The sequence below is a fragment of the Pagrus pagrus genome, assembly GCF_965226575.1.
Source record: "Pagrus pagrus genome assembly, chromosome: 13".
NCBI lineage: Eukaryota > Metazoa > Chordata > Actinopteri > Spariformes > Sparidae > Pagrus > Pagrus pagrus.
Genome location: NC_140197.1, coordinates 14,111,089 through 14,135,757, shown reverse-complemented (window position 1 = coordinate 14,135,757; position 24,669 = coordinate 14,111,089). Strand labels below are relative to the sequence as shown.

Below are 24,669 nucleotides of genomic sequence, written 5' to 3'. Positions count from 1 at the left end.
TAATAATAATAATAATAATAACAATAATAATAATAATAATAATAATAATAATAATAATAATCATCATAACAATAATATAACAGTGTTTCCTTGCTTTTTGTCGCCTACATACACTCACGCATTGTCTGGGCTAATATATGATTCATACCATTTCCATTATCCAGCCCTGACATGCAGTACTGATGCATGAAGCATCGCGGGACGTGCGCGCTCAGCCTGGCTCTCCGTGGCTTCTTTTCCGCGCGCGCATGTCTGTGTCTCCCACCGTGCGCTACGTCCCTATAGCCGGGCATCACGTCACGTGTCAGGGCTCCCGGGTGCCTGGGCCAAGTTTTTTTTTTTTCTTTCTTTCTTTTTTTTTCCCTCTTCCGTGTCAGATCATCCACGGAGCCGCTCTGAAGCACGGCGGACCCGCACGGCCCCGACCCTCCACGCGCGCATCTCCGCTCCACGCTGCGTAAACCGACACCTCGGCGAGGATGGACGGACGGGTGGATCACGCACGGATGTGGATGGATGTTTTTAAATGAAGACCGCTTCAAGTGATTCTTTTGGCGACTTGCTGTGATTCTTGGATTACCTTTTCATCTGTGACAAACAGCAGAAGTAAGGAGGTTTTTTTTTTTTTTTTTTTTTTGTCTTGTTGAGGAGAGAGAAGGAAGAAAGGAGAGGAAAGCTCCGGGTTGCTGGGAAAGGCTGGGTGCGCTAGAAACACGGAAAGTCACGGATCATGCTTATGGGAACTTCCGATTCCGTCTCGATAAGGTATTTTTCTTTTTCTTTTTTAAAGAATAAAGTTGTTGTGTTTGCCTGCCATGTAGGATGTAGCCCACTTTTAAACAATGAAACACAGGTGATGGGCGCTCCATTCCCTCAGGCGCTTTGTATACCGTCTGAAATGTGAGTACTTTTTTATCATGAGAACGTGTTTTGTCCTCAGGAGAGCCTCAACCGTGAGATGCGCTTTTCTCCTACACTAACGGCAAACGATGGACAACAAAGCCCATTAAATAAATAAAAAAAAGCCTTTAAAAGAGGAAAGTCTGTTAGCTGGATTACTAATGTTTTCCTCTCCATGTTATTCTACTCATTATAATAATCAGGATTAGTGTGCCATTTATTGTGTGTGCGTGTGTGTGTGTGTTTTTTTTTCTCTTCTTCTTCTTTTTTGCGCATTCCCTGCCCACCATTGCGTGGTGTGGGCTAAAAACCTCCAGTAGACCAGAGACAGAGCAGTCCATCTGTTCAATCACATAGCAACAGGAAGAGCGAGGAGACAGAGTGAAAAAAAAAAAAAAAATGAGAAGAGAATCACCATAATATCACAATGCTCATACTCATAGAGTTCATTACCTTATTGCAATGTGCACGTTTCTGTGTTTACGAGTGTAAGGAGTCACTGAAAGAGCACATAATCGCCCGTCTGTTGTGCACAATAGTGAGGTTAATGTAAGTGGTGATGCACTATGTATCTATTGAGTGAATAGTGTCCATTAATCTGTTTTTCCAGCGTAGATTCGTAGTTTTGTGTCATCGTACTGTATAGGGATGCTTGATGCTTTCGTGGAGAGAGGAAGTGTCTGAACTGACACCGAGCCTCAAGCGTTGCCAGGTTAGTAAACGAATATTGAAAATCTGTGCCTAGATTGATTGGAAGCAAGTACTTCTGCGGCTGAGGGATCGGAGGAGGAAACGGTCAGAGTGTTTATTTGGCTCCTTGTGTGATTTGTCTCCAGTTTGCTCTTTGCCGAGTTGATCCGTCTCCCTCACCCTCTCCCTTTTTCTGCATCCTTGCTCTCTCCTCCATGCCGTCACACCGTCCTCCATCTTTCAAACCCTCCCACTCTCCACCTCTCTCTAACCTCTCTCCCTCTGACCTCCCTCCAGAGTGGCTCTGCCTGATGCTCTATCATGACTGATGGCGAGGGGAGAGCGCGCTTTCAGTACGCCGAGTGCCCGGAGGGGCAGGAGCAGCAGGAGGAGGTGCAGGAGGAGGTGAGGCTCGCTATACCGACGGCTTACAGGAAGGACGCCCCGGGTCACGATGTTGACCCCGGAGGAGGAGGAGGCCACGATGGGGAGGAAGAGGAGGAGGTGGAGAGGAAGAGGAGAGGCAGTGGTGACGGAGGAGACTGGAGTCCTGAGGTTCAGGAGCACGAGGACCAGGAGCCGGAGCTGGAAGTGGAAGTTGGACCGACACTTGGAGTTCGCATCACGGCTCCTATTCGCGATCCAGACTGTGTGTCCGAGGAAGAGGAGCAGCAGCCGTACCCGGCCCTGGCCCCCGTGGCCTTCTTCTGCTTAAAGCAAACAACAAGGCCTCGCAACTGGTGTCTTCGCTTCGTCTGTAACCCATATCCTTTCACATGCTGGAAACCTAACTCAGTATCACACCCGCCTGGTAAGACCAAATATGTCCTGTTTTCCCGCACGTGTGATTGTTGCCAGGCTCAGACGCATCTCTTGATTTAAAAGGTATGTGATTCATATGATGATGTAGTCAGCTGTTGCAGCTTACTGAAAGCTTTATGCTAGCGTATAAACGGACCAACTCGCTTGGTCCTTTGAGACTAAACAAGCACCAGTAGCTGGCTCCACGCTGGCGAGACTTGACAGGTCATTTGTCTGACCACTGGGGTTAAACCTCCCAGGATCCTGTTGTTTGGGTGTATGGGGTGAGTGATGAAGTGTGTGGCAGTATGTGTAAGACTCGCTGACGTCGCTGCAGTTGTCTTGAGCTCATCTTCATCGGGAAACGTCACTTTCACAGAGTTTCTCTCCTGCTCTGGCTTGAGATTTGGATGGTTTATGTTTCGACCCCGTTTACTGGTCTGTGTTTTTTTCTCTACGGCCAAAAGATGCTATTAGTTACCAAATCCAGTGGTCAGTCAAACCACAGTGGTGCACCTGGGTTAAAGAGGTGGTGTCACCTCTAAAGGGGCCACTAATGGAGCTTTCAAGATGTCAAGAGTGCACACAGATACACACTGAAGCAGGGCTGCATGTTGGAAAGAACGAATGCATTGCAGTATTTTGGTTTTCTGCGATATAAAAAATACAGGAATTTTCACTAGATAACTTGAGTAGCTGCATTTGGTGAGGATTAATACTTCTAGAATGATTGGGGGGACTTTGTAGGCGCATGCATTTTATTAAACAACCAAATTAGCCGCTACGATGGCTGCTAAAAATGCTTTGCCTGGTTTGGCGGTGCAACACGGCGGACCCCGAGGCCAAATTTGACCACGTCTCTGACTTTAGACTGTGTATTTTGGCCGCTTCCATCCAAGAGACAAATCTCCCACATGTCAATTTTCTGTGTAAGTTCTTATACAGCACATGTTTGCATTGAGGCATCATCATCGTTAATGTAAGCGAAAGAACAGAGTGAGATCTCTCTGTCCGTATTGACGTTTTCAGAGTCTGCAGGGAATCGTGCTCTTTTCAGGTCACGTTTGGGAACATCCCTTCACTGATTACAGCATGAATGCATGTCACATGTCTTAAATTTAGCTCCGCAATGTCTCCGTGTTTACTTTCTTATTCTGGTTTGCTTCACCCAGGCTTTATCCTGAGTGCAGGTTTTGAAGTGCTGGGTTGTTTTGGGATCAATTCAGAGTAAGTTGCCCTGTGAGGATACACATCGTTAATCACTTGTAAGAGCACAGGTTAAATACGGTCTTTGACATTACAGCATCCCTCTGCTTACATTTTCTGGCAGCCATTTTGTGCTAAAAAAAACCCCCCAAAACATTCATTTCAGTTTAATGCAAGGATGCCAAATAGTCCAAATGAAATCAGTTTTTAGCCGCTCATGTCTGTTTTAGTATCTATTATTACCCCTCGGCTGAACATCCCGCCTGGATAATTTTCATCTGTGGGATGTTTTAACACACTGGAGCACGGACAAAAAAGAACATAATGTGCATCCAAATCCGAGCGCCGTGAAAGGAACTTGAAGATGAACCGCTGCAATGTTTTTTCATCCCTGATGCGGGGAGGTGGGTGGTGTAAGAACAAAATCAGGGCCGGAGTCATTTTTATTTGATAAGTACATTCCTGTGCACCTGGAATCGAATCTGCAGAGTACTGAGATTATAAAGGAGAGAAAATTATAACTGCAAACTTTCCTCTGTCTCCTCGCAGGCTTCATTTATCTTCTAGTGTTGTGGGAAGGTTATAGCTGCCATAGATGCCGTCTGACTGGCTGCAATCCACAGATGATTTCTCAGCAGCCCTTCATGATGTTTTGGTATCTTGTGTGTTTGCACAGGTCTATGGCAGCCTGGAGGTGGAAGTGTATCGTTTTGGAGATGAATCTCGACAAGGTGTTTTAAGTCGAAGAGGAGAGGGATACTGCAGACAAGTAGATAAACAGTTGGATCTGCACCGGTTGTTGTTTGAGTGCCGAGCTGCAAAGCCGCACCTAAAGATATATTTACTTCTCCTCCTTCTTCGCAAAAGATTGACAGCTCCAGGAAGGCGAGTTGATGATTCATAGCACACTCAGACAGACGGGTCAAACCCACATCGATGGGCTGTCTGAATGGGTCAGTGTGCGACAGCCGACCCTCCTTAATGACCCTCCTCACCACAGGGAGTGAATATGCATATGACGCTAATGGCTTAGGAGAACTTGTTTGTATCAAGGATTGAAATTCATTTAATGATATGGTAAGCAGTGTCCGTTGGGACACCTCCAGCCGTGTTTGTGGCCTAAATATATTGTGAAACAGAAGGAATAGACTTGGCAGAAAGTAATCAGTCCGACGAATGAATCGTTTCCAATATAAAGTAGAGTTCCCACGTGAAGCCGTACACCGGTGGTGGTGATGAGGAATGGAGCTCGATGTGGGACAACTTCATGCGAGAGAAACTTCTGACCGGAGGGCTGATTGGAGGTGGCAGGCATCTAAGGCTGAGGGGGTGACGATGGTAGCTGAATGACAGCAAAGAGAGCAAACAATTACGAAGTTTGTCAGCTTACAAATGATTGGTTAGGAGGCAGCGTGACAGGTTGTGATTGGATGAAGAGGAGAAGGAGCTGGAGGAGATTAGTGGGAGACTTGTGACTTAAAAGGCATGCATAAAGAAATAGTCTTCCTGACTGAGCCTTCGCTAAGATTCATTTCTTATTGCTAGTGGTAGCTGGAAAAACTGGAGACAGGGACATTTTTTCTTCCAACATTATTATTGCCAGTGATTTACTATGTCCCTCGCATGAAGTTGTAAATGTAAAGGGGAGCAAACTAAATAAAGAAACTCTCTTTGTTTTCATGACTGAATAAACTGAATGAACAAACTGACCTTAAAGGACAACACAATTTCATACTGTTTTACTTTGTTCATATTTGGCAGACCCTGCCACCTTTCTAGCTTCAAACAGTGTTCTGGGGACTTTATTTTCCTCTGAGAACAGCTTGTTTATTCAGTTGTGGGAAAGATACATATTTCTGAGATTGTATTATTACCTCATATTGTAAAAATTTAAATTCTGACTTAGAATTTCTAGAATTTTCTCTCGGCAACGTATTGTGAATCGTATCGTAAATCATATCGTATCGTAACGTATCGTATCGTATCGTATCGTATCGTATCGCATCGTATCGTATCGTATCGTATATATATATATATATATATAGAGAGAGAGATTTAAAGCCTTTATCGTTCAAACCCCATGACCCGAGTTCATAGTGCAGGTTTTCTGTCAAATATTTTTGAAATCTCTGAACCAGTAACCCTAATGACATCATCCGAAAAGCTTCCTCCTGAGCCACAGAAGACACTGTTGGATTGCTGTCCTTAAAGAAAAACCCTCTTCAAACTGTTGGACCTGGAGGCAAACTGCCAAGTCAACCAATCATCTCCTGAGCAGTAAAAAGCATCTCTTGCCAGCTCCAAGGTCTCTGTTTTCAAAGGGGAATTTCTCTTTGGGGATTAACATCACAGTGTTGTATCCACACCGCTCAGTGCAGGCACTGAAGAACCCAGCCGTAGAAATGAAAGGCATGTTGTGCTCTCGAACAGAACGGGGGTACTTGGTGAAATTAAAAATATTACACAATCCGGGGTGGCTGCCCCTGCAGTGTGAGCAGTATCATCCAAGTTAGGAAAGAAATAATTTAAAGGGAATCGAATTGGCAGACTTGTGCAGACATTTTGGATATCATACAAATGCACATCTTGTTGGCTGTTTTTAAATGAATATAGCATAAAGTGGCAGGGACTTTGGCCAAGTCTGTCTCTTCTCATGCAAGAACTGAGGGTGTATTTAGATATTTCAAAGTTTTGGACGCCAAACTCCTGAATTGCATTTTTTTTGAGCCTGTTCTCACCTGTGGTCTTGTTCCAGAGCGGAGAAAAGGTTGATTAAAGACATTATGCTGTTTATCCTTCGAGAATATACAGAAAAAAAACAAGAATGAATTAGAGCCAGCAGATGAGGACAGAAACGATCCAGCCTTATCCAGTTGGACATGCGGGCTTAAACACACAGGACATATGGCCTGTCAGCATGCTGTCTGGCAGATGTTAATGTTGCATTACATTATATCAGTTTTGTTCACAGCACCGTTGCATGGATAAAACTGCAGTGGCTGCTGAGATGTACAGCCACGAAGCAGATGCTCCTACGGTCAGCACATGTGCTTCGTCATGCTTGCGTCCTGCTCATATTTGCGTTTTCCAGCTCAGTGCTACCGACACGAGATCTGTTTTGTTGTGCGACAGCGAGGACTGTTTGTACCAAGATAGCTAATGAATAAGGGTACACACCTTATCACATGCTTGGCCAGGTTATGTTAGAAGAGCTGCTCTCTATGGACAGATAATTCCTCAGCGTCTGCCAGCGCGTGAGTGTGTGTGCAGGACCCTCTGTGTAAGCACTGCAGGGTTGGTGGTCCACAGTGGGCTATGTAAATATTATTCGCAGCATAAATGCTCTGCCACTCGACCACACAAAGGCACGCATGCGTTGGATAAAGTGCGAGTCTGGAGGGGAGAGACAAAGAGATAAAGTTTTTTTCATTTCTTGAAACACTAATCTTTTTTACAGCCGCACCGTTACTCGGATAAAACAGAGATCAAACTGTTGTGAACAATAACTGTAGTGTATAAAATCCAGATTCCTCACAGTCTGGGTCTACATCTCTGCAGGAAAAAACATCTAATCTGTTTTTGGGAAGCTACATAATCACATAAGAGCAGCACTTCTCATTCATCATGTTTATTATGCTCGTCATCATTGATCAACTGACCTGCTCTCTTGTCTCTACATAAACGTCTCGGTATGTGCAATAAAAAGTCTGTGCTCAAGCTGCAGCAGCGAGCTATTGAAGTTATTTATTTTCCATATACAATACAGTCCAACGATAAAACTTTTTTTTTTTATTGGTTTTCATTTTAAATGAGACACACAGACAGGTGATATCTAATGATTTCAGTAAGGGTCTTTGTATTTGTGGGTCCGTGTTGAGATACTTTGCTGTTGATGCATTCGGGATCTGACACTGTCAGCTGATGAGTAGTCTTTCTCAGCGCCGGAGACGCCTGTGCTCCTTGTTTGTCACATAAATCATAGTTTGTAAGTGTGTTTATGTGTTTGGCTGTTAACAAACGACACAAAGATGAAGAACGGGAGACTGGAACATAAAAACAAACCAAAAAAAATCAAAGAACAGAGCTGACTTGGGGTCTCAGGCAAGCGATTACTCTTACGAAGATGCAGGCTGAAAACTATAAGTGCGGGGCCATTATTGTTTGTGTTTTTAGGGTTTTTATATTATTCTGTAGCTTCTCAGTTGAGTTCTTTATGTGTTCAAGTCAGTCAAAGTGCAATTTTAAAAATAGGGCTGGTACACTTCAGCTGAAATCACACAAAATCCAGAAATGAGGCAGCATTTTTTCTGATGTACCGTGACCACCGCTCGCTCTCTTCATTCAGTCTGTAGCTCGCTCAACTGCTGCTGTTCTATCTCCTTCTGTCGCCCTCGTTGAACTGGGCAGTCTGTGTATAGAATGCGTCTAAATGGATAAATTAAGGTCTAAAGGGTCAATACGTAAGAATTTAAGTTGAAAATGTTCAAAAATGAGTTAGAATTATCAGCAATTTGTGAATAAACAGCAGTTTTGACATTATGATGCCTATGAGTGAGTACTAAAGGGGACTGACTGTTGGGCCTTGGCAGAGGTATGCGCTCTACTGAGTATTTGATTGCCTAAAAATCCATTTGCAATTTTTGATAATTGATTTTTGTTAATTTATGTTTTGAATGAAAATGCAAAAAAAACAAACAAAAAAGGTGGTTTCAGCTCCTTAAAATGTGCAGATTTTTAGCTTTAGTTTGTCTGATACCATTCTGAATTCTGTCTCTTTGGGTTTGAAGATGTCACTCGGGCTATAGAAACTTTTTATGGCCATTTTAACACAATTTTTCTACCTTTTCCAGACAAAAAGAAAATCCATCAATAGCTAAAGTATTCTGCAGAATAATTCATAGTGAAATATAATAGTTCACTTCTGAAGTCTGCTGAAATGAATAGAGAACCAATTTGCTGCTTGTTTGGCAGTCGTATAAAGCAGTCAGTAGTCCACACGCTACAGCGCGCCACATCCTAAGCAGAACTCCATCCAGTAGATAATAGACTGCAGTCTATTATACCTGCATCGACTTTTTCCTTGCTTACACCTCCTGCGACGCTGTCACAAGACTGAATATTTAGGAGTCGCTGGTGAGATGGCGCGACAGAATAACAAGCTGATTCAGACTGCTGATTAGATCAGATTCGGGGGCCAGACGAGGTTAATCCATTACAGATGAGTGGATTCATCACGCTATCTGTCTCCATTAGTCATCCTATACTCTAAACATGGTGAATGGGCCTCTTGTACTTCCCTTATAAATCAATACAGATGAGACTGCGCGAAGAGTCGCACACACACAGAACGACGTTGGTGTTTTTGAAGGGCCAGAGGCATTTGCTAGATTTCACTGAACCCTTATTTGCTTTCCAGCCATTCCAAGTTTTGGCAGGTCGGACTGTAAGTCAGCTGTTTGAAGCTGGAGACAGATTTACAGCCATCTGATACGGGAGACAACCAATCTGAGCTTAAATCTCCAGCGTGTAGGAGCTCATTAAAGTGTAGTCTGGGATAAGTGTTGGCTTCAGGATGATAAGAGGCCTCGCTGTTTGCTGAGCGGCCTTCTTCAACAACCGCCAGTGCGGCAGCGATAAAATGACCTATAATAAGCCCTGTCGTCAGGGCAGGACATTTGAATCGTCCACTTCCTCTAACTCCCACAGTGATGCCATCTCGAACAGCTCTTTCTCTTAGTGTGTGTATTTATGTCTTAAGATGACTTCATCTCTGCAGTGTGAGAGATGAAGAGAGTTAGCCTTGATGTCAGCAGGTTGTCCTTCTCCTGCTGCCACTCAGACAGGCATCCTGAGGTGTGTGTGTGTGTGTGTGTGTATGTGTGTGTGTGTTTGTATAAGCACACAGACAGGCTTCTGTGCATTTCTCCCTCTCTGCCTGTCTCAGTGTTCGTCTCGCTGTACTTATATTGAGCAGTGCGTCTGCCTGTGTGTGTGTGTGTGTGTGTGTTCGGTGACTCATTTTATTTGGCCTGTGCTCATGATTACAACAGATTGGGGGTCAGGAGGGTGTGTATTACTGCAGAGACAGAGGGATCCTGTCTCTCTGACGTATAAAGTCCCTGCCCAGTGTGTTTGATTGTGTCTATCTTTGTGCATGTACCCGTACAGTATGTGTGCAGTCGGTCTAACTCTGCAGTGTGTTTTATAACGCAGGACCAAACTTTAAGCACTGCACTGCAAAGGCACCAGATATGGCACACTAATATTATCAGTCCTGTTAAATATGACAACAAAAACCAGCTGTGCGTTAAACCACATATCTGCAGTTGTAGAGAAATGAATCGTTCAACGGCCTCCTCTTGCACAAGTGCTTTCTCTGCTTGTGTAAAACCATGAACAGTAACAGAATGCTCCACGTGATCCAAAATGGAGTCAACAGTACAACAACAATACTATACTTATACAAAATGGACATGTACAGTACATAGTTCTTGGTTTTTTGGAGCACTTAAAACACTGACCACATTCACTTTGCTCAGCTATTCACACATCTGCTCACACACCAGCGGGACAGCCATCAGGAGCAATTTGGGATTCAGTATTTTGCCCATGCAGGCTGGAGCCAGGGAATGATCCACCAACCCTCCAATTAGCGGACAACCTGCTGTACTTTCTGAGCCGTAACTACCCCAAAAATAATGAAATCATCATTAAATAGAACCCGACTTCTATTCGACTTTTGGGGCCGATGCCGATACCGCTATCAGGAAGTACAACAATCAGATATCGATATACTGGCTCAAATGTTTTGATCTGACCAATAAGGCGGTTGGCCTGTTCATATTTGTGTCCAGCTGTAGCGCAGATTTGAAATTTCATTAGAAATCATGTTTACAACATGATTTTGGTTATCGTTAGTGATCAGAAAGTACTGCTTTGGTACCAAAACTCAAGCATCATGTTGGCACTAGTACAGTAACATGACAAATAATTCCCAGCCCGACTGTACGTGGATCATTATTGTTGTTCTGAAATGCAGTATGAAGCACACATAATGAGTCTACAAATATGCATTTCACTTTACTAATGTTTGTTGGCCCTCCAGGTGTTTTTTAATGTTCATTTTGATGTGTGCATGCAAGCTAGTTTGGGCATTTCACTGTCAGTTTGTATGGTGTGTGTTTGTGTGTGTGTGTGTGTGTGTGTGTGTGTGGTTGGGAAGGTGCGTGTGTCCACGGGGTGTTCAGTTGTGTGTGCCGTGGGATTACTTCTAGTACAGTAGGATCTTTGTTTATCCCCAGGCTCACTGTTTACAGGCTGCGTCGCAAAATGATCTGGAACTAATAGCGCTGACTTTCGTGTGTGTAAACGGCGAGTGTGCCGCACATGCCGGAGCGCGAACGTGTGTGCTCAACAGTACGTGTGTTTGCGCGCATTCACGCAGACCATGTATTTAGGCAGTGACCCTCTCCTGCCTCAGGCTCTGAACGTCTGACTCCACAAAGCACTTCAGTGTGTGTGTGTGTGTGTGTGTGTGTGTGTGTTTGTGTGTGTGTTTGGGTTTTTTTGTGTAGTTGTGCTGCCGGCAAGATGATAGCTACTGTCTGTGAAATTATGGAGACCACCAGAGTTTTGGGGCAGAAACACTGTGATTGGCCTGCCGTGGCTGGGTTTGGGTTACATTGCACTCATTTAGCAGATGCTTTTGTCCAGAGACACAAAGATTGAAGCTATGGTTCAACATTTTGAGTAATACACTTATTTGCTATCTACCTGTCTGTAAATATGAGGCTACAGCCAGCAGCTGGTTAGCTTAGCTTAGCATAAAGACTGGAAACGGGGGAAACAGCTAGCCTGACTCTGTCTGAAGTAGGGCCGCAAGTAATGATTATTTTCTTTATTGATGAATGAGACATCCTAATCACAATTAATTTAGTGTTTGATCTATACATTTTTTCAAATTTTTCCAAAGAAAAATTAACTGACATATTCAATTTGCTTCCTTTATCCAACCGACAATCAGATAAATGGCAAAGAAAAGCAGCAGAAAATTTCATTTAAGAAGCTGTAACTAGCAAATGTTTATTTTTTTGCTTTAAAAAAAGAACTGAAATGATTAATCAATAATGATCATGTTCTTTTCTTTGACTAATCAGTTAATTGACTAATCGTTGCAGCTCTCATCCAAAGATAATGAGATCCACCCACCACAAAAAAACTTTAGGCTCGGGTACTGTTCAAATTTGGACCGCACTTAACAGCATGTCGATAGCCAGTGGCTGAGTTTTGGCTAACGCTACTATAAATGCTAATATAACATCTACACAATTCATCAAAATGTAGTTACAACTGTATTATAGCCAGGTGCAATATCCAAACTGCAGACGCTGCATTTTTTATGATGAAGGTAAAATGTGTGAGAAAACAGCATTATGATGAAGTACTGCTGAGCTGCAGAGATGCCCTGACCTACAGATCCTGATCTCCAGGTGGAAGAAAACATGTTTCAAATCATCATGATTTCAAACGTTTTCTCAGTGAAAATGCAATCCTTGATGCAAAAATGATCATTACCACTGATGGGAATCGTTTTAAGACAAGTGCAGTGTGATTTATTTCACCATATTGTGCAGCCCTACTTTAGCCAGAGCCATCTGCTATGCTGTATTGACCGTACGGACGTGAGAGTATTATTTATCAATTTCTCGGCTTGGAGGTGAAAATGCGTTGAAGGTATAAGATGTGGGAATAGACACAGTGTCTGCGCCCTGAGCAACAGTGGGACACTGTGTCGACATCACAGAGCTTCATGCCAGCCAACCAGGTTATGTTTCATCAGCGCATGCTGATGAGTCGGTCGTGTCAAAGGTTACAGGTCAATCTGAGTGTAGCAGTTGGCTGCTGGTGTTGAGGGTCACGGGGTTAATCTGCTAAGGAGTGGACTATTGAGTTCTTGAACATCCCTCTGCTGTCTAAACACAGTAAAACAGGTCATTTCTGTGGCGGTCCTGGGGTTTTATTGCTGTTTAAAGATGTTGTGAAATTGTTCTGCACGGTGATCCTTGTCACTGCTAACTGCACAGTTGGCCCGGCGGGGGGGGGGGGAGCTGTGGACAGACATGTGTCACAGAGGTGACACATGGAGCTGCCAGACGCTCCTCTCCACCTGCCAGTGAGGACAAGTGGCCTGATCAGACAAAAGAATAGCTGGATAGTCATTACACAGTGTAAAACTGCTTTTATCTGCCATTTATAATATTTGATTTTATAGTTATTTATGCAGATACAGAGAAAAGGATACAAACACTATCTGAGATCTGTCTGCCCAGTGTTCTTTTCACTCAGAGAGCTGTCTGTCAAGTTCCCTGTAGTGGCAGTGCCGCGCTGATTGGCCCGCCTTTGCCATGGGAGGGCTTTTCGGCAGCTGTTGCCATGGCTACGCATCATGTTGATGATGGTCTAGAAGTCTGCGTTTCCACGGATCAACCCCCTCACCCGAAACCTGCTCTGTCACTCTCACCGTGGAAATCCATACGGCGAAATGTGATGCAGTCAAAACTCATGTTAGAGCCGGGATGACGACGGGAAACGAGTGTGTGTGTGTGTGTGTGTGTGTGTGTGAGTGAGTGCAGCAGGTGGTAGGTTCGGTAAAAAGAGAGGACAGATGAGACAAAGAATTTAGGAGAGAAGAGAAAGAGAGACAAGAATGGATGGATGACACTAAAGGAAAACAAAAGTCAAGAGATGGAGGAAAAGAGGAAGCAAATGAAGTCTGAGATAGAAAACAGACGGGGGAGGTCAAAGAGTGAGGACAGGAGGTAGAAGAGCAGGATGTTGAAAAAAGGTGGAAGTTAAAAGTCAAGAAAAAGGAGAGGAGGGAAGGATGAAAGGGATAAGGAGGATGAAGAGGAGAGCGAGGACAGAGTGAGGGATGATGGAAGAGGAGAGCTGCACAAGACGCACAGGAACAGGACAGAAATTGGTCATTTTAATCCAATCTGTTCTGCACGGCGCGCGCGCTCCGCCACGGCGCCCCCACCTGACAGTCGGACACACCGTTCAGCCAATCACAAGTGCGAGCGACGGTGAGCACGTACCCCTCCGCCCCGGCCACCTTCCATTGTGCTCTTTTTATTGTCTTTATCTGCTAGTTGATGGCTGCTGCAGCGAAGATGCGGCGGCTTTCTCGTCCTTTTAAGACACTCTCTCTCAAACCCTCCTCCCCCACCCTCGTCCTGTGCCCCTCTCCAAAAAAAGCTGCGGCTGAATAATGCGTGCTCTTTCTTTGTTTCTCCTTTCCTTCACCCTCTGCTGTTCTTTTGTCTTCTCCCGCTGCCAAAACGAGCGCATGAGCCCCGACTGCAAATGCACCAAAGCACTTGTAGATTTTTTTATGTTGCTCTGTAGAAGCAGGGATCAGTTATGCATGTTTTTTCTTTTTCTTTCACCGCTGCAGTATGAAACATGCATTTGCACGCACTAACGAGGACACTTGCTGAAATAATTCCGCTCCCGTCATTCCGCTCGGTGTCCCGGCATTTGACGTGAACGGACTGGCTCCTAGGCTGTATTGATTTATAGGCGCGAGTGTGTGAGATGGTGCGTGATGGTGAGCTGGACGGGGAATGGAGTTCAGTAAAAAGTGGATTTATCCCGGCTATAAAAAAATAGGAGGTGGATGGATGGAGACTCAGCAGGTGTAATTGAAAACTGAGGGACCGCTGCACTTCCTAGTGCATCTCCAACCACACACTCTCAAGAAGCGAGAAATAAGGCGGAAGAGGCGATAATGTATTTCTTTTTCTGGAGGAGGAGCTGTGAGGGGGGGGGAGGTCAGCGTGAGGGTCCCCGGGGGGCCGTGCATCGTGCCGGGGTTGGGCTCGTCAGCGGACACTCCCAGTCGGGCCGGAGCTCCTTCTCGTCATCCTGATGCTTAGTATTCAGTTATGTTTTTAGGTCATATTGCCTTGTTGCGTTTGCTGTTTAGTAGCTGCACTGCTGATCCTAATGAGCCCCCCCCCCCCCTTTTCTTTTTGCTGTTCTTGGTGCGTGTGTTGCTTTTTGCACTGCATGCGTGCGCCTGCTGTTCTGAGCCGTTTCCCCACAGTCGAGCTCCACATGAATAACACAGCAGCCCTCACATTGCTGCTGATCACATTACTGTCTGAAAGATGGCTGGAGTGACAGCAACGCACACACACACACACACAGGAAGGAGAGACAGAGGCGCACAATTTGTAATGGCCTACTTTGTATGGGCAGCCGTTCATTTCGCGCAGCCGTGTCTCGGAGGCAACAAAAAGGACGATCACACCTTTCTGCGCGCTCTCCCGCAGACAGATTTTGGGCTTTGATGATGAAACCAGCTCGCGGACGAGGGCCTGCGTGTGTTAGGCAAAGCACGCACGGGTGCGCACGTGTGTGAGGATGCACATGTGTGTGGTAGTATGAAAGAGTAATGCAGGCAAAGATGAATAAATAAAAGATCTGGGAAATCCATCAGCATCTAGCACTAGGTTGTCATGGCAATGCGGACAGCACAGCACAGCACAGTGTGTGTGTGTGTGTGTGTGTGTGTGTGTGAGAGAGAGATGGATGCAGATCATATCACTGCAATGTTTTAGCATGTATGTAACTTTGTGTCAGCCCAGGCCTGCTTTAATGCGAACAAAGAAACGTCTCTCTTAGTTACCGTCTCCGCTGCACTTCACGTCGTCTGCATACACTAGAGAGGGAAGAGCCTCGCTCTCTGGCACTGCGGGGGTTAATATTTATTTTTTTTAGGCTCTTGTTGTCCTCCTGGATCCACACACTTCACGTATATTATGTCATTTTTTGTATCAGATGTTCTAACAATGCAATTTGTAATGTGATTTTGATGTTCAGTTCCATACATGTGACATCTATTGCATGATATCCCTCCTCTGTGACTCTCCAACAATCTGACCTTAAAGGACAACACGATATCATACTGTGTCACTTTGTTTATATGTGGCGGACCCTGCCACCTCTCTAGCTTCAAACAGTGTTCTGGGACCTTATTTTCCTCTGAGAGCAGCTTGTTTATTCAGTTATGAAAAAAAAAAAAAAATTGTTTGAGTTTGTATTATTACCTCATCAGTGTGGAAATATTAAAATTCTGAGTTTGAAATTCTTCTCCAAAACGACATAGTGCCCCTTTAAGTTCAACGAGTGCAATAAATGTGACCTTGTTTGTTTTTTAAACCTCCTTCTTGACCCATCGGTGCCTTCACACTCCCGTCTGTGTGTGTGTGTGTGTGTGTGTGTGTCAGTAAGAGATGCTTTTACAGCAGCAGTGTATAATGGCTACAGCCTGATACTTAACTGCATCTCCGTGGAGACCTGAAAACTGCAGCCTCTTCTCTCCGGTCCTCTTTCCCCTCTCTCTCTGGGCTCTGCAGCACGTGTCTCTGCTTTGTCTACAAAAACGGGCGAGAGCAACTGTTTGTGTACGTGCGCGCGTGCGTGAAAGAGAGAGGGCGCATAGGTGTGTAGGTAAGTGCAGCGCGAAGAAGAAAGAAAAGCAGTTACGGCAACCTAGTTTCACGCCGGAGCGGTGATCGAAGGTTGATTAGCGAAGAAAAGGCGCCGGCTGAATTTTAACGCGCACGTGCGGCGTTTGATGGCAGGCGCTTCAAACGGCACAAAATTGTGTGTTGCAATTTGAGCATGTGTGCGTAAGAGAGGGAGAGAGTAGGTGAGAGAGGAGTCTAGGACAGTGGGATTCTCTCAGCCAATAGGCTCTTACTAGAAACTCTACCTGGTTACTAGGCAACAGGATAGCACTGCTGCACGTCGGAGCTTTCGGGGTGGGGGGGGTCAATCCACAACGCGCGTGTCCACGTTTCAGTGCTGAGTCAATAACTGTATTATTGATGATCATTTTATTGCAAGGGTGCGTGTGAACGAGGGGGAGGGGAAATAAAGGGTAAATGAAGGCAGTGGGTGTATTTCAGCGTGTGTGTGAGAGGTGTATCATAGAGGCCGTGTGTCCTGGTAACATTTAAAAGAATAATAGAAGAGCTTTGGCAGCAGCTAAAAAGGGCAGCGAGGTGTTTGCTGTTGAGTCCACACAGAGCATCCGAGGCGACTCACTCTGCCTCGCTTTGAGAGAGTCGCGGTAGTAAGGAAAAACAATGGACAGGCTAAGCTGACCTGGCGTCCGCGCTCTGCGCCGAACTGCTGCTCATATCTGATTTTTTTTTGGGTGACTTCATATCCGTTGAAGGATGTCACCCACACCAAACTGAACTGACAGTGAACTCGCAAAGAGACGCGCAGAGTAAGAGGAGACGTCGCGTCTGCTCGATTGAATATACATGCCAAGCGTTTCTTTTTTCTTTTTTTTTTTGACTTTAGTCGCTCCTTCTCTGCTGAAACAACCCAGAATTTTGTTCCATAGCTCTCCTGCCTGAAGAAACATTTCACACTGCGCATTAGGACAAAAGCAAATCTTAATTGGGACACTTTGCAGCTGCAGCGTGAGTCACACCAGGAGAGAGTTTATGAGGGTATAGTATTGAAGTGTGTTTGCAGCTTGGGTTACAGCTCACCACCTTCAGTTTCAAAGTTCTGTATACTGACAGAATTTTAAGGCTGTCATAATGTGGATCAAGAGGTCGCTATTATAGAATGAAACTTAATACAGACAAACATAGATTTTTATGACAGTTATTTAGTCGTACTTGGAAATAGTCTTTATCCCAATGTGCAGGATTGTCGTTGTTGGTCATTTTACAAAAACAGGAACATGTAGTGACCAACAGACCTTCTGCTTTACATAATGTCAACAAAGCAAGCAAGAAACCTGGAAAGCAAACCCAAGAGACTCCAAAAGATTATATCAGAAACTGAAACTGAGACTTTTACTCAGGCACTATTCCGACGGTGTGACCTTTACTTTTGCCACAGTAATATTATAGCATGACTTTTTTTTACACTGAACTATGCTGTAAAGAAAGCAGGTCTACAGTAGGTGCAATATAAATACTGTGAAGCCATGACATCTCTCAATCCATACGAACAGTCCTTATTTAAAAATGGTGCCTTTAAACGAGCTGTCGGGATTCTCTAATATTGTGATTCAGTCACCGCCCGCAATCATGACCCAGAACGGCCGTGGTTGCAAAAACACTGGCAGAGCGGATGCGGAAACATGATGGGCGGTGCCTGCTCAGGCTTATGAGAGCTGACCAATCAGAGCAGACTGGACTTTTCAAGATGGGGTCCTTAAAGAGACAGGCACTAAATAGTGTCTGATGTCACCAGATGATCTCTGCTCTTGACTTGTCTGAACCCACTCCCTCTTTCACTCATTCGCTACCTCCTATATATTACCCTCCATCGTTCACTCAGTAGTGAGTAGTAGATTGAAATATCAGAAGCTTACTAATGGCTAGCTAATCAGTGTGTTCGGTCTGTCAGTGAAGCATTGAGTGGGAATAGGTGGGGTATAATTCAAAGACAGTGGAGTGAAAGTTTGATCTGTTCTAAACCAGACACACACACACACACACACACACACACACACACACACACACACATACACTATCACACACAGTCAGTGGGTCAATGCGGATGGATTAATCTTTCACAGACAGTTCAGATGATCATTAATTGTCTCTTGGAGGAATGGCAGCCTTATCAAAAGCATTTCTTATAAGCTGTGTGTGTTTGTTGTGTGTGTGTGTGTGTGTGTGTGTGTGTGTGTGTGTGCGTGTGGTAGACTTCTGTTGATGTCCATTAGGCTGTAATGAAGGAACGTTGCTCTCCCTGGCCCCCTGTCTGCTTACTAATGGACCTCTATTATCACAGTTCAAACACACACGCACACACACACACACACACGCGCACACACACTGCCTCTGCGTGCGATGAAAGGGCATCGTGAAGCAGCTGACCCAGCTGAAGTGCAGGCGGCCTGGTGTGTGTTAAACAGCCTGGTTTTAGCTGGAGTGGCTATATAATGGTGCTGTTATATACTTGTCTGGAGAGGAGCGAGCCATACGTCACGCAGCAAAACGCTGTTAAACTGAATACAGAGCCAACAATTAGCTGAGACCTCATAATGCTGCTTTCTTTCCAACACAATTATGAAAACGAGCGATGGAGTCTGCAGAACACTGCAGAACATTTCAGTGCAAAAGATTACTTGTGGTAAAACTAAGACATCTAACGCTTCGTGCAGCCTCTAATAAAACAACAAAGCCACTTGAATTCTGCTTCTGCAAAGAGTGGGTTTGCTGCGCTCCTCACCTCTGAGCGAGTACCGATTCTTATTTACACAGTTTGACAGCAGAATACCTTTTAATATAATTGTTACACTCGGCAACACTTTAATTGTGCGGAGAAGAAATGCAATAAAGGAAATGTAGTTTCTAAATCGAATTCCGTGCAGGAATATCAGAGGTAGACTTGAGAGTCAGGAGGATCGTTGACGAGACGTCACATGAAACATTAAGTGCTCAAAATCTGCTTATTAAGTGGATTAGAATGTTTGTCTGCATCCACACTGTACGTCTGTGCCGAGTGCACTGCTACCTCTCGGTTCTGTGATAAATAGGCAGGTCAGAGGTTGCTGACATGTAACTTGGGAACAACGTCAGCTATAAAAACCCAGTAGGAAACCCGTGGGAAATGAAGTCGCATGAAGAACTGCCGCTATCTGTGAAATATTTTTAGTACCTTTTACTCTTTTCTTCACAGGCACATCTTTCCCTCTGCTGCTGTAACGATCTAATTCCCAGCTGGGGATCAATGGAGTTAAGCTTACTGTATCATTTTATAACTCCAGTGAACTTTTAAATCAATGTGCAAGTGGTAAATAGCAAGATTTTGCTGTGAACGCTTTGCTGTGAACGCTTTGCTCTCTGAAGCTGCAGACATGACTGAAGAACAGGCAGACAGAACCGCTCTGACGTGAATTGAGTGCAGTTGCAAAAGCGTCCCATGTCTGCAGAGCGGTGACTCACTCGTGTACTATTTATTAATTCACTCCTTTGCTCAGGCGCCCATTAAAAGATGGTGGCTATTAAGGAAAGGATGCTACAATCATTTTGATGTAAGATTGTCTGCTCGCAGTGTAGAGCTGTGGGAGAGAATGAATGAATGGATTTGGTGTAAGTTAAAGCCTCTCTCTGTGTGAAGCGCAACGTGGAAACACTAGACCTCCGGTGCTAAATGTGTACAGCTTGCAGACGGCTAATTGGGGAGCAGCATCATCTGTTTACCACCAGCCGTTTAGCGGCAGATTGAAGATGCCAAACTTTCTGGAACAACGTCTTTCAGTCAGTTTAACCCGCGGTTAACCCAGCAAGGAGAAAGATTTGATGCTTCACCTTTTAAAAAACACCAAATAAAGATCGGTCGGTCCTCCACGGTGTGAAAGTGTGCGTAGTGTACGTCTGTGGGTGTTGATGCATAATGCAGCAGGATGACAGTTGTCATGAGCATGTGCGGTAGCCGGCATTCTAGTCTCCATGTGTGTAACTGTGTGTCGAACAGCACTATGATAGGAGTTCCCATCTTGTGTGTGTGTTTGTGTTTGTGTGTGTGCACTGCAGGCAGAGGAGCGCTAACATGAGTGTGTGTGACAGACCTCCCACGCACCGAGCTCTGATCTGGTTTGTTCCAGTTGGCGGCCTTGTGTCGGAATGGCGATGGACACCAGACAGACCCTCTTTTTGGCGAGCTCGAGCGTCAGGCGCAGAGCTAACGAGGAGCCGCGCTAACGAACAGATCAGAGAGCGGCGGACCAAGCGACGATGTGTGTATTTGTGTGGGTATGTGTGTAAGAGAGAGAGAGAGAGAGAGAGAGAGAGAGAGAGAGACGGGAGGAGGATGCGTGCCTGTGCTGGTGTGTGTCTGATAGGAGTGTCATCTGTCAGCCCGGCTCAGGACAGCGAAGCTGAAGTCCATATTGGCCTGTTATCCTCCACTACATCAGCCGCTGATGCAGAGAGCAAAAAGCGAACTGAAAAAGTAAACAAAATGTAGACCGAACAAAATATCTCATCCTCAGTGCCCTGAAAAAGTTCATGAAATTGCTACCGATAAACTTCATTACACAGCGATGTCAGGGGCAATGAAATTAATTGATGAATGTCAGTGTTTGTAGTCTAGGAGATAATCAGAGGAACATCATGTCACAAATAAAAAGGGTTACAGTTTGTCATGCTGCATTCATTGCTCAAAGAGACTTTTGTATTTTTGCCATCAGCTACAGATCAGCACCCTTGCAGCTGATGGAGATCCGAGTCTCAGTTTTAAAGTGGTCAGCTTGTGTTCTGGGCGAACAACAGCCCAGTGCAGTGTTTTCACTCATGTGGAACAAAATCTCCTGTTATTGGCCGACTTTATAATTACACAGACCGATTTTGGGTGCATCATAAATTTGCAGCTATAAACCATGTCAACAATTTACAGGCCCCGGTGGCGCTTCAGCTCAGGGTTTTCACACTTTCTGTTATGCAAAGTTACAGACTGTTCCTAGCTTCCGTTTTGAATCCAGCATTTGAATCATAAAAAGGCAAAACATGCCAAAATTAGTGCAAATATGCAGGTTTTTTCAAACATGATTGTCTTTCACTTAGGTCTCTCTTTCAAAATCGTGGCCGACTGAACAATGCCATAGCATCGGGATGGGGGCAAAAGTTAGCGTGTCTACCTGGGTGTCATGCTTCCATCACTGCCGATCAGAACTGGAGCCGATAAAATAAAAACCTACTGCAGACTAATTTGACCCAGGAATGAATGGTAGTTGTAACCTTTCCTACTGAGGACAAAAGCCAGATGTAAGTATGTTTTTTTCCCTTGTGAAAGGGGTATCAGAAGCTAACAAAGTCCTTATCAAACCTATTATTCTGCTTCCTCTTTTTAAATAGCAAGGGGGAAATGTAGAGAATGCTACTTGAAAGCTAAACAGAATTTGATACTACTATACCTCATACCTTTACACACAGCCACCATCTTCCCTGTACCTAAAAAAGTATGCTGTGCCTGGTCTTGACGACCACCGCCCTGTGGCTCTGAAGTATTTTGAGAAACTGGTTCTCCAGCACATCAAAGACAACAGCCCTGCAGGCCTGGAGACTCACCAGTATGCTTTCAGAACCAACAGATCCACAGACGATGCCATATCCACTGCCCTCCACTCAGTCTTCACACACCTTGAGATTAATCACTTGACGTCATATACTCATAGACCACTCATACATTTTTTTTTTGCTCATGTGTAATTAATAATTGGGTATGCGGTTGTAAACGTTAGTTGCTGTCCAAGTGGAGTGACCTAGATTAGTTATTAATACCTGTCAGTAACCTTGAAAACAAGTCAAGTAAAGCAATATTTTAGAGGTTTTAGGAAATGTACTGGTGCAACATCAAGTCTGAGACAAAATCACTTTGTAGTATAGTGCTTCAAACTTCAAACAGCTATCAACATGTCGTTTAAATCCTTGATCTTTCTTTGAAGCATCCATGTTGCTTGTTACCCACATTACAGCTTAAAAGCCAACGAACACACCAAAGTCGGCAGAATGACTGCACTTGAATTCAGCATTAGTGCTAACCTTCCTACGGTAGACAGCCTGTGGTGTAAAACTAGATGTTCAGACTGCAGTTGACTAATAAATCACTATATTAGATGTTACAGTTTATTGCAACAACCAAAAATGTCTGGTAGCCTGGAAGAAACAACCACCTGTGCGTGTGTGTGCATGTGTGTGTGTGTGTGTGTGTGTAAGTGTGTTCCCCGACCGAGCAGAACATGATGTTTGTGCGACCTTGCATATTATTTCCTAATTTGGTAACTGACATGGTGAGCTCAGCTGTGTGTGTGTGTGAGAGTGAGAGAGAGAGAAGAAGAAAGAGAGAGAGTGTGTGTATACTTTCAAGCATCTAATGTTTTTCTGAATGATCACTATCAGGTGCAGTCGATGCTGTGAATGTGTGTGTGCCAACACATTCGGGAGTGTTATTGTTTAGAGGCAATCCTGCTTCCTGTGCAACAGCAGAGAGATGGAGGTGAAGCAACAAGAAAGCGTAGAGCCATTTGAGAGTGGGAGAAAAACATTCGACCATAAAGATATCAGCGGGGAGGAGAGGAATATAAAAAAGGACTCGCACAGTTTTACATTTAAAAACCAAGCTGTGTGCAATGAGCGGTGATATAACTTTAGTATTCAGGGATTTTTGTGCTAGTAGAAAATGACCTCTGCCTCGAAATGTGTCTGCTTTTGTTCAAGCATTTGATACTAACCCATTGAGATGGATAAAACAATGCTGGCCGTGGGAGGAGGGATGTGGCATTAACGGCCCAGCGTGGATAGCTGCTAATTTTACACTCATCCTAGCCCACCTAGCTTCGTGTCTGTACTCGTTTGAAGTGCACACTTATCTGAAGAGGGAGCTGTCATACGGGGCTCGGACTAGAAGAAGGGATGGCTGGAGTCACGGACAGATAGTACTTTTACACAAAAACCATGTCGGAAGTGTGGTTTAGAGTTTGCGGAAACATTTTGCGTGGTGTAATCGTTTGTTTTCATAACATGGTCCCATTTCCACTGATGGATTGCTTATATGGGGAATAAAAATAGTTAAGTATGAACTTGCTTTGTTAAACTATAGAGTTTAGATCATACATGTTGAAGGTTAATGTATCCTTTTGTCCAATGATTTGTTTTCTGACATTCCCATCAGCCTCAGTTCTACCGGTCCGTATAGGCAAGTCGTTGCCACTGGGCAGCCATCTTTGCAATTGTTATTTTGGGTTAACAAGACCAGGCTTCTATCTAAATAAATGGGCTCAGAGCCAGAACCTCACTTTCAATGGTCACCTGGACATAAAAACTGCATGTGTAGAATCGGCAGTCAAATCTGATAAAAATCGCCCCAAAAGTTTGGTGACTTTGCCCCAAAATCAGGTTTAAAACCCCTTTTAATAACCAGAGACTGAATGAGCTGCTAGCATGATTCCTAAATTGGCCCCTTAAGCTAGCTAGACAGTGAATGAAGAGATGGAGCGGCGTTAGCCTACAAAGCAGCGACTCATAAACATTCCCGCATATTGTGCCTTTAAGGATGTATGGAGAACAGGATGCTCCACAATAAGAGAGAAGATGTACGACAGGTACACTTTGCCTGGGCACACTTTTGAAAATGATGGACCTGTGCTAAGTGTTCGGCTCCATCGAGGCTCAAGCTGCAGTTTTGTCTGAGTGCACCACTCGAAGCCGCGGAGAACTGCGGATTGCACCACTCGAGTGGAGACGCTGAGCAATCCGCAGTTCTCCGCGGCTTCAAACCGAGTCATGTGCCCTTCCAAGAAAACCCATTGCCCCCGCTAAAAAGCCCGACCATGTACAGAATGATGTTGTGAAAACAGAAGCGTCGGGAGCGAGAGTTACATAACAAGTTTTCATCCGTCAGAAGATATAAAAAGTTCATGAAATTAACCCCACTGGGCATCTCATTTCGATCGAGGTGGTTAAATGAGGCGTTCTCATTCTGATTGGGCTCTAATTCTGTTTGTTTATGGAAGGACAGGGTCCGTGTAAACACGGCTAATAAGAGAGCAGAGGAAGATGGTGCACAGTAGAGGGGAGAAAAGGGAAAAAAGGGGAAAGTGAGAAGAGGAAAGAACATCAAACACTACATGACTACAGAGTAAACAGCGCACAGACAGAGGAAGAAGAAGGAAAATAAGGAAAGGCTGAGAGGCGAGAAGAAACAAACGCTGTAACACAAGAGGGGAGTAGACAGGAGAAGACAGGCAGAAGATGGAGACAGAGAACCAATGAAAGTCAAGTGGATGAAAAGAAAGAAAGAGGAATACATAGGAAGAGTAAAGAGGAAGAGGGCAGGAGGAGGAGGATGGGTGAGAGTTGAGTTTCCTGCAGTAGGGCACGAAGCCAAGAGATGTTTCACTCCGCGGCTTCAACTGCGTACAGCTTTAGGATGTGTTCTGTTTCTGTGTGTGTGTCTCAGCTGTGATGCACCAACATTCACTGAAACTCATACATGCATGCATTGTTTTGCATTAAGGTGTGCACC

The 24,669-nt window shown here is 44.6% G+C and overlaps 1 protein-coding gene across 1 annotated transcript in view; it reads left to right on the top strand.

Moving 5' to 3' along the window:
• Positions 1-308: 308 nt before the first annotated feature.
• cacna1ha (calcium channel, voltage-dependent, T type, alpha 1H subunit a) overlaps positions 309-24,669 on the top strand; it is a 120,726-nt gene continuing 96,365 nt past the window's right edge. The window contains exons 1-2 of the mRNA XM_084371440.1: positions 309-765; positions 1,888-2,356. Coding sequence (XP_084227566.1) covers positions 1,912-2,356 — 445 coding nt within the window. The 5' untranslated portion in view covers positions 309-765; positions 1,888-1,911. The remainder of the gene's footprint in view (positions 766-1,887; positions 2,357-24,669) is intronic.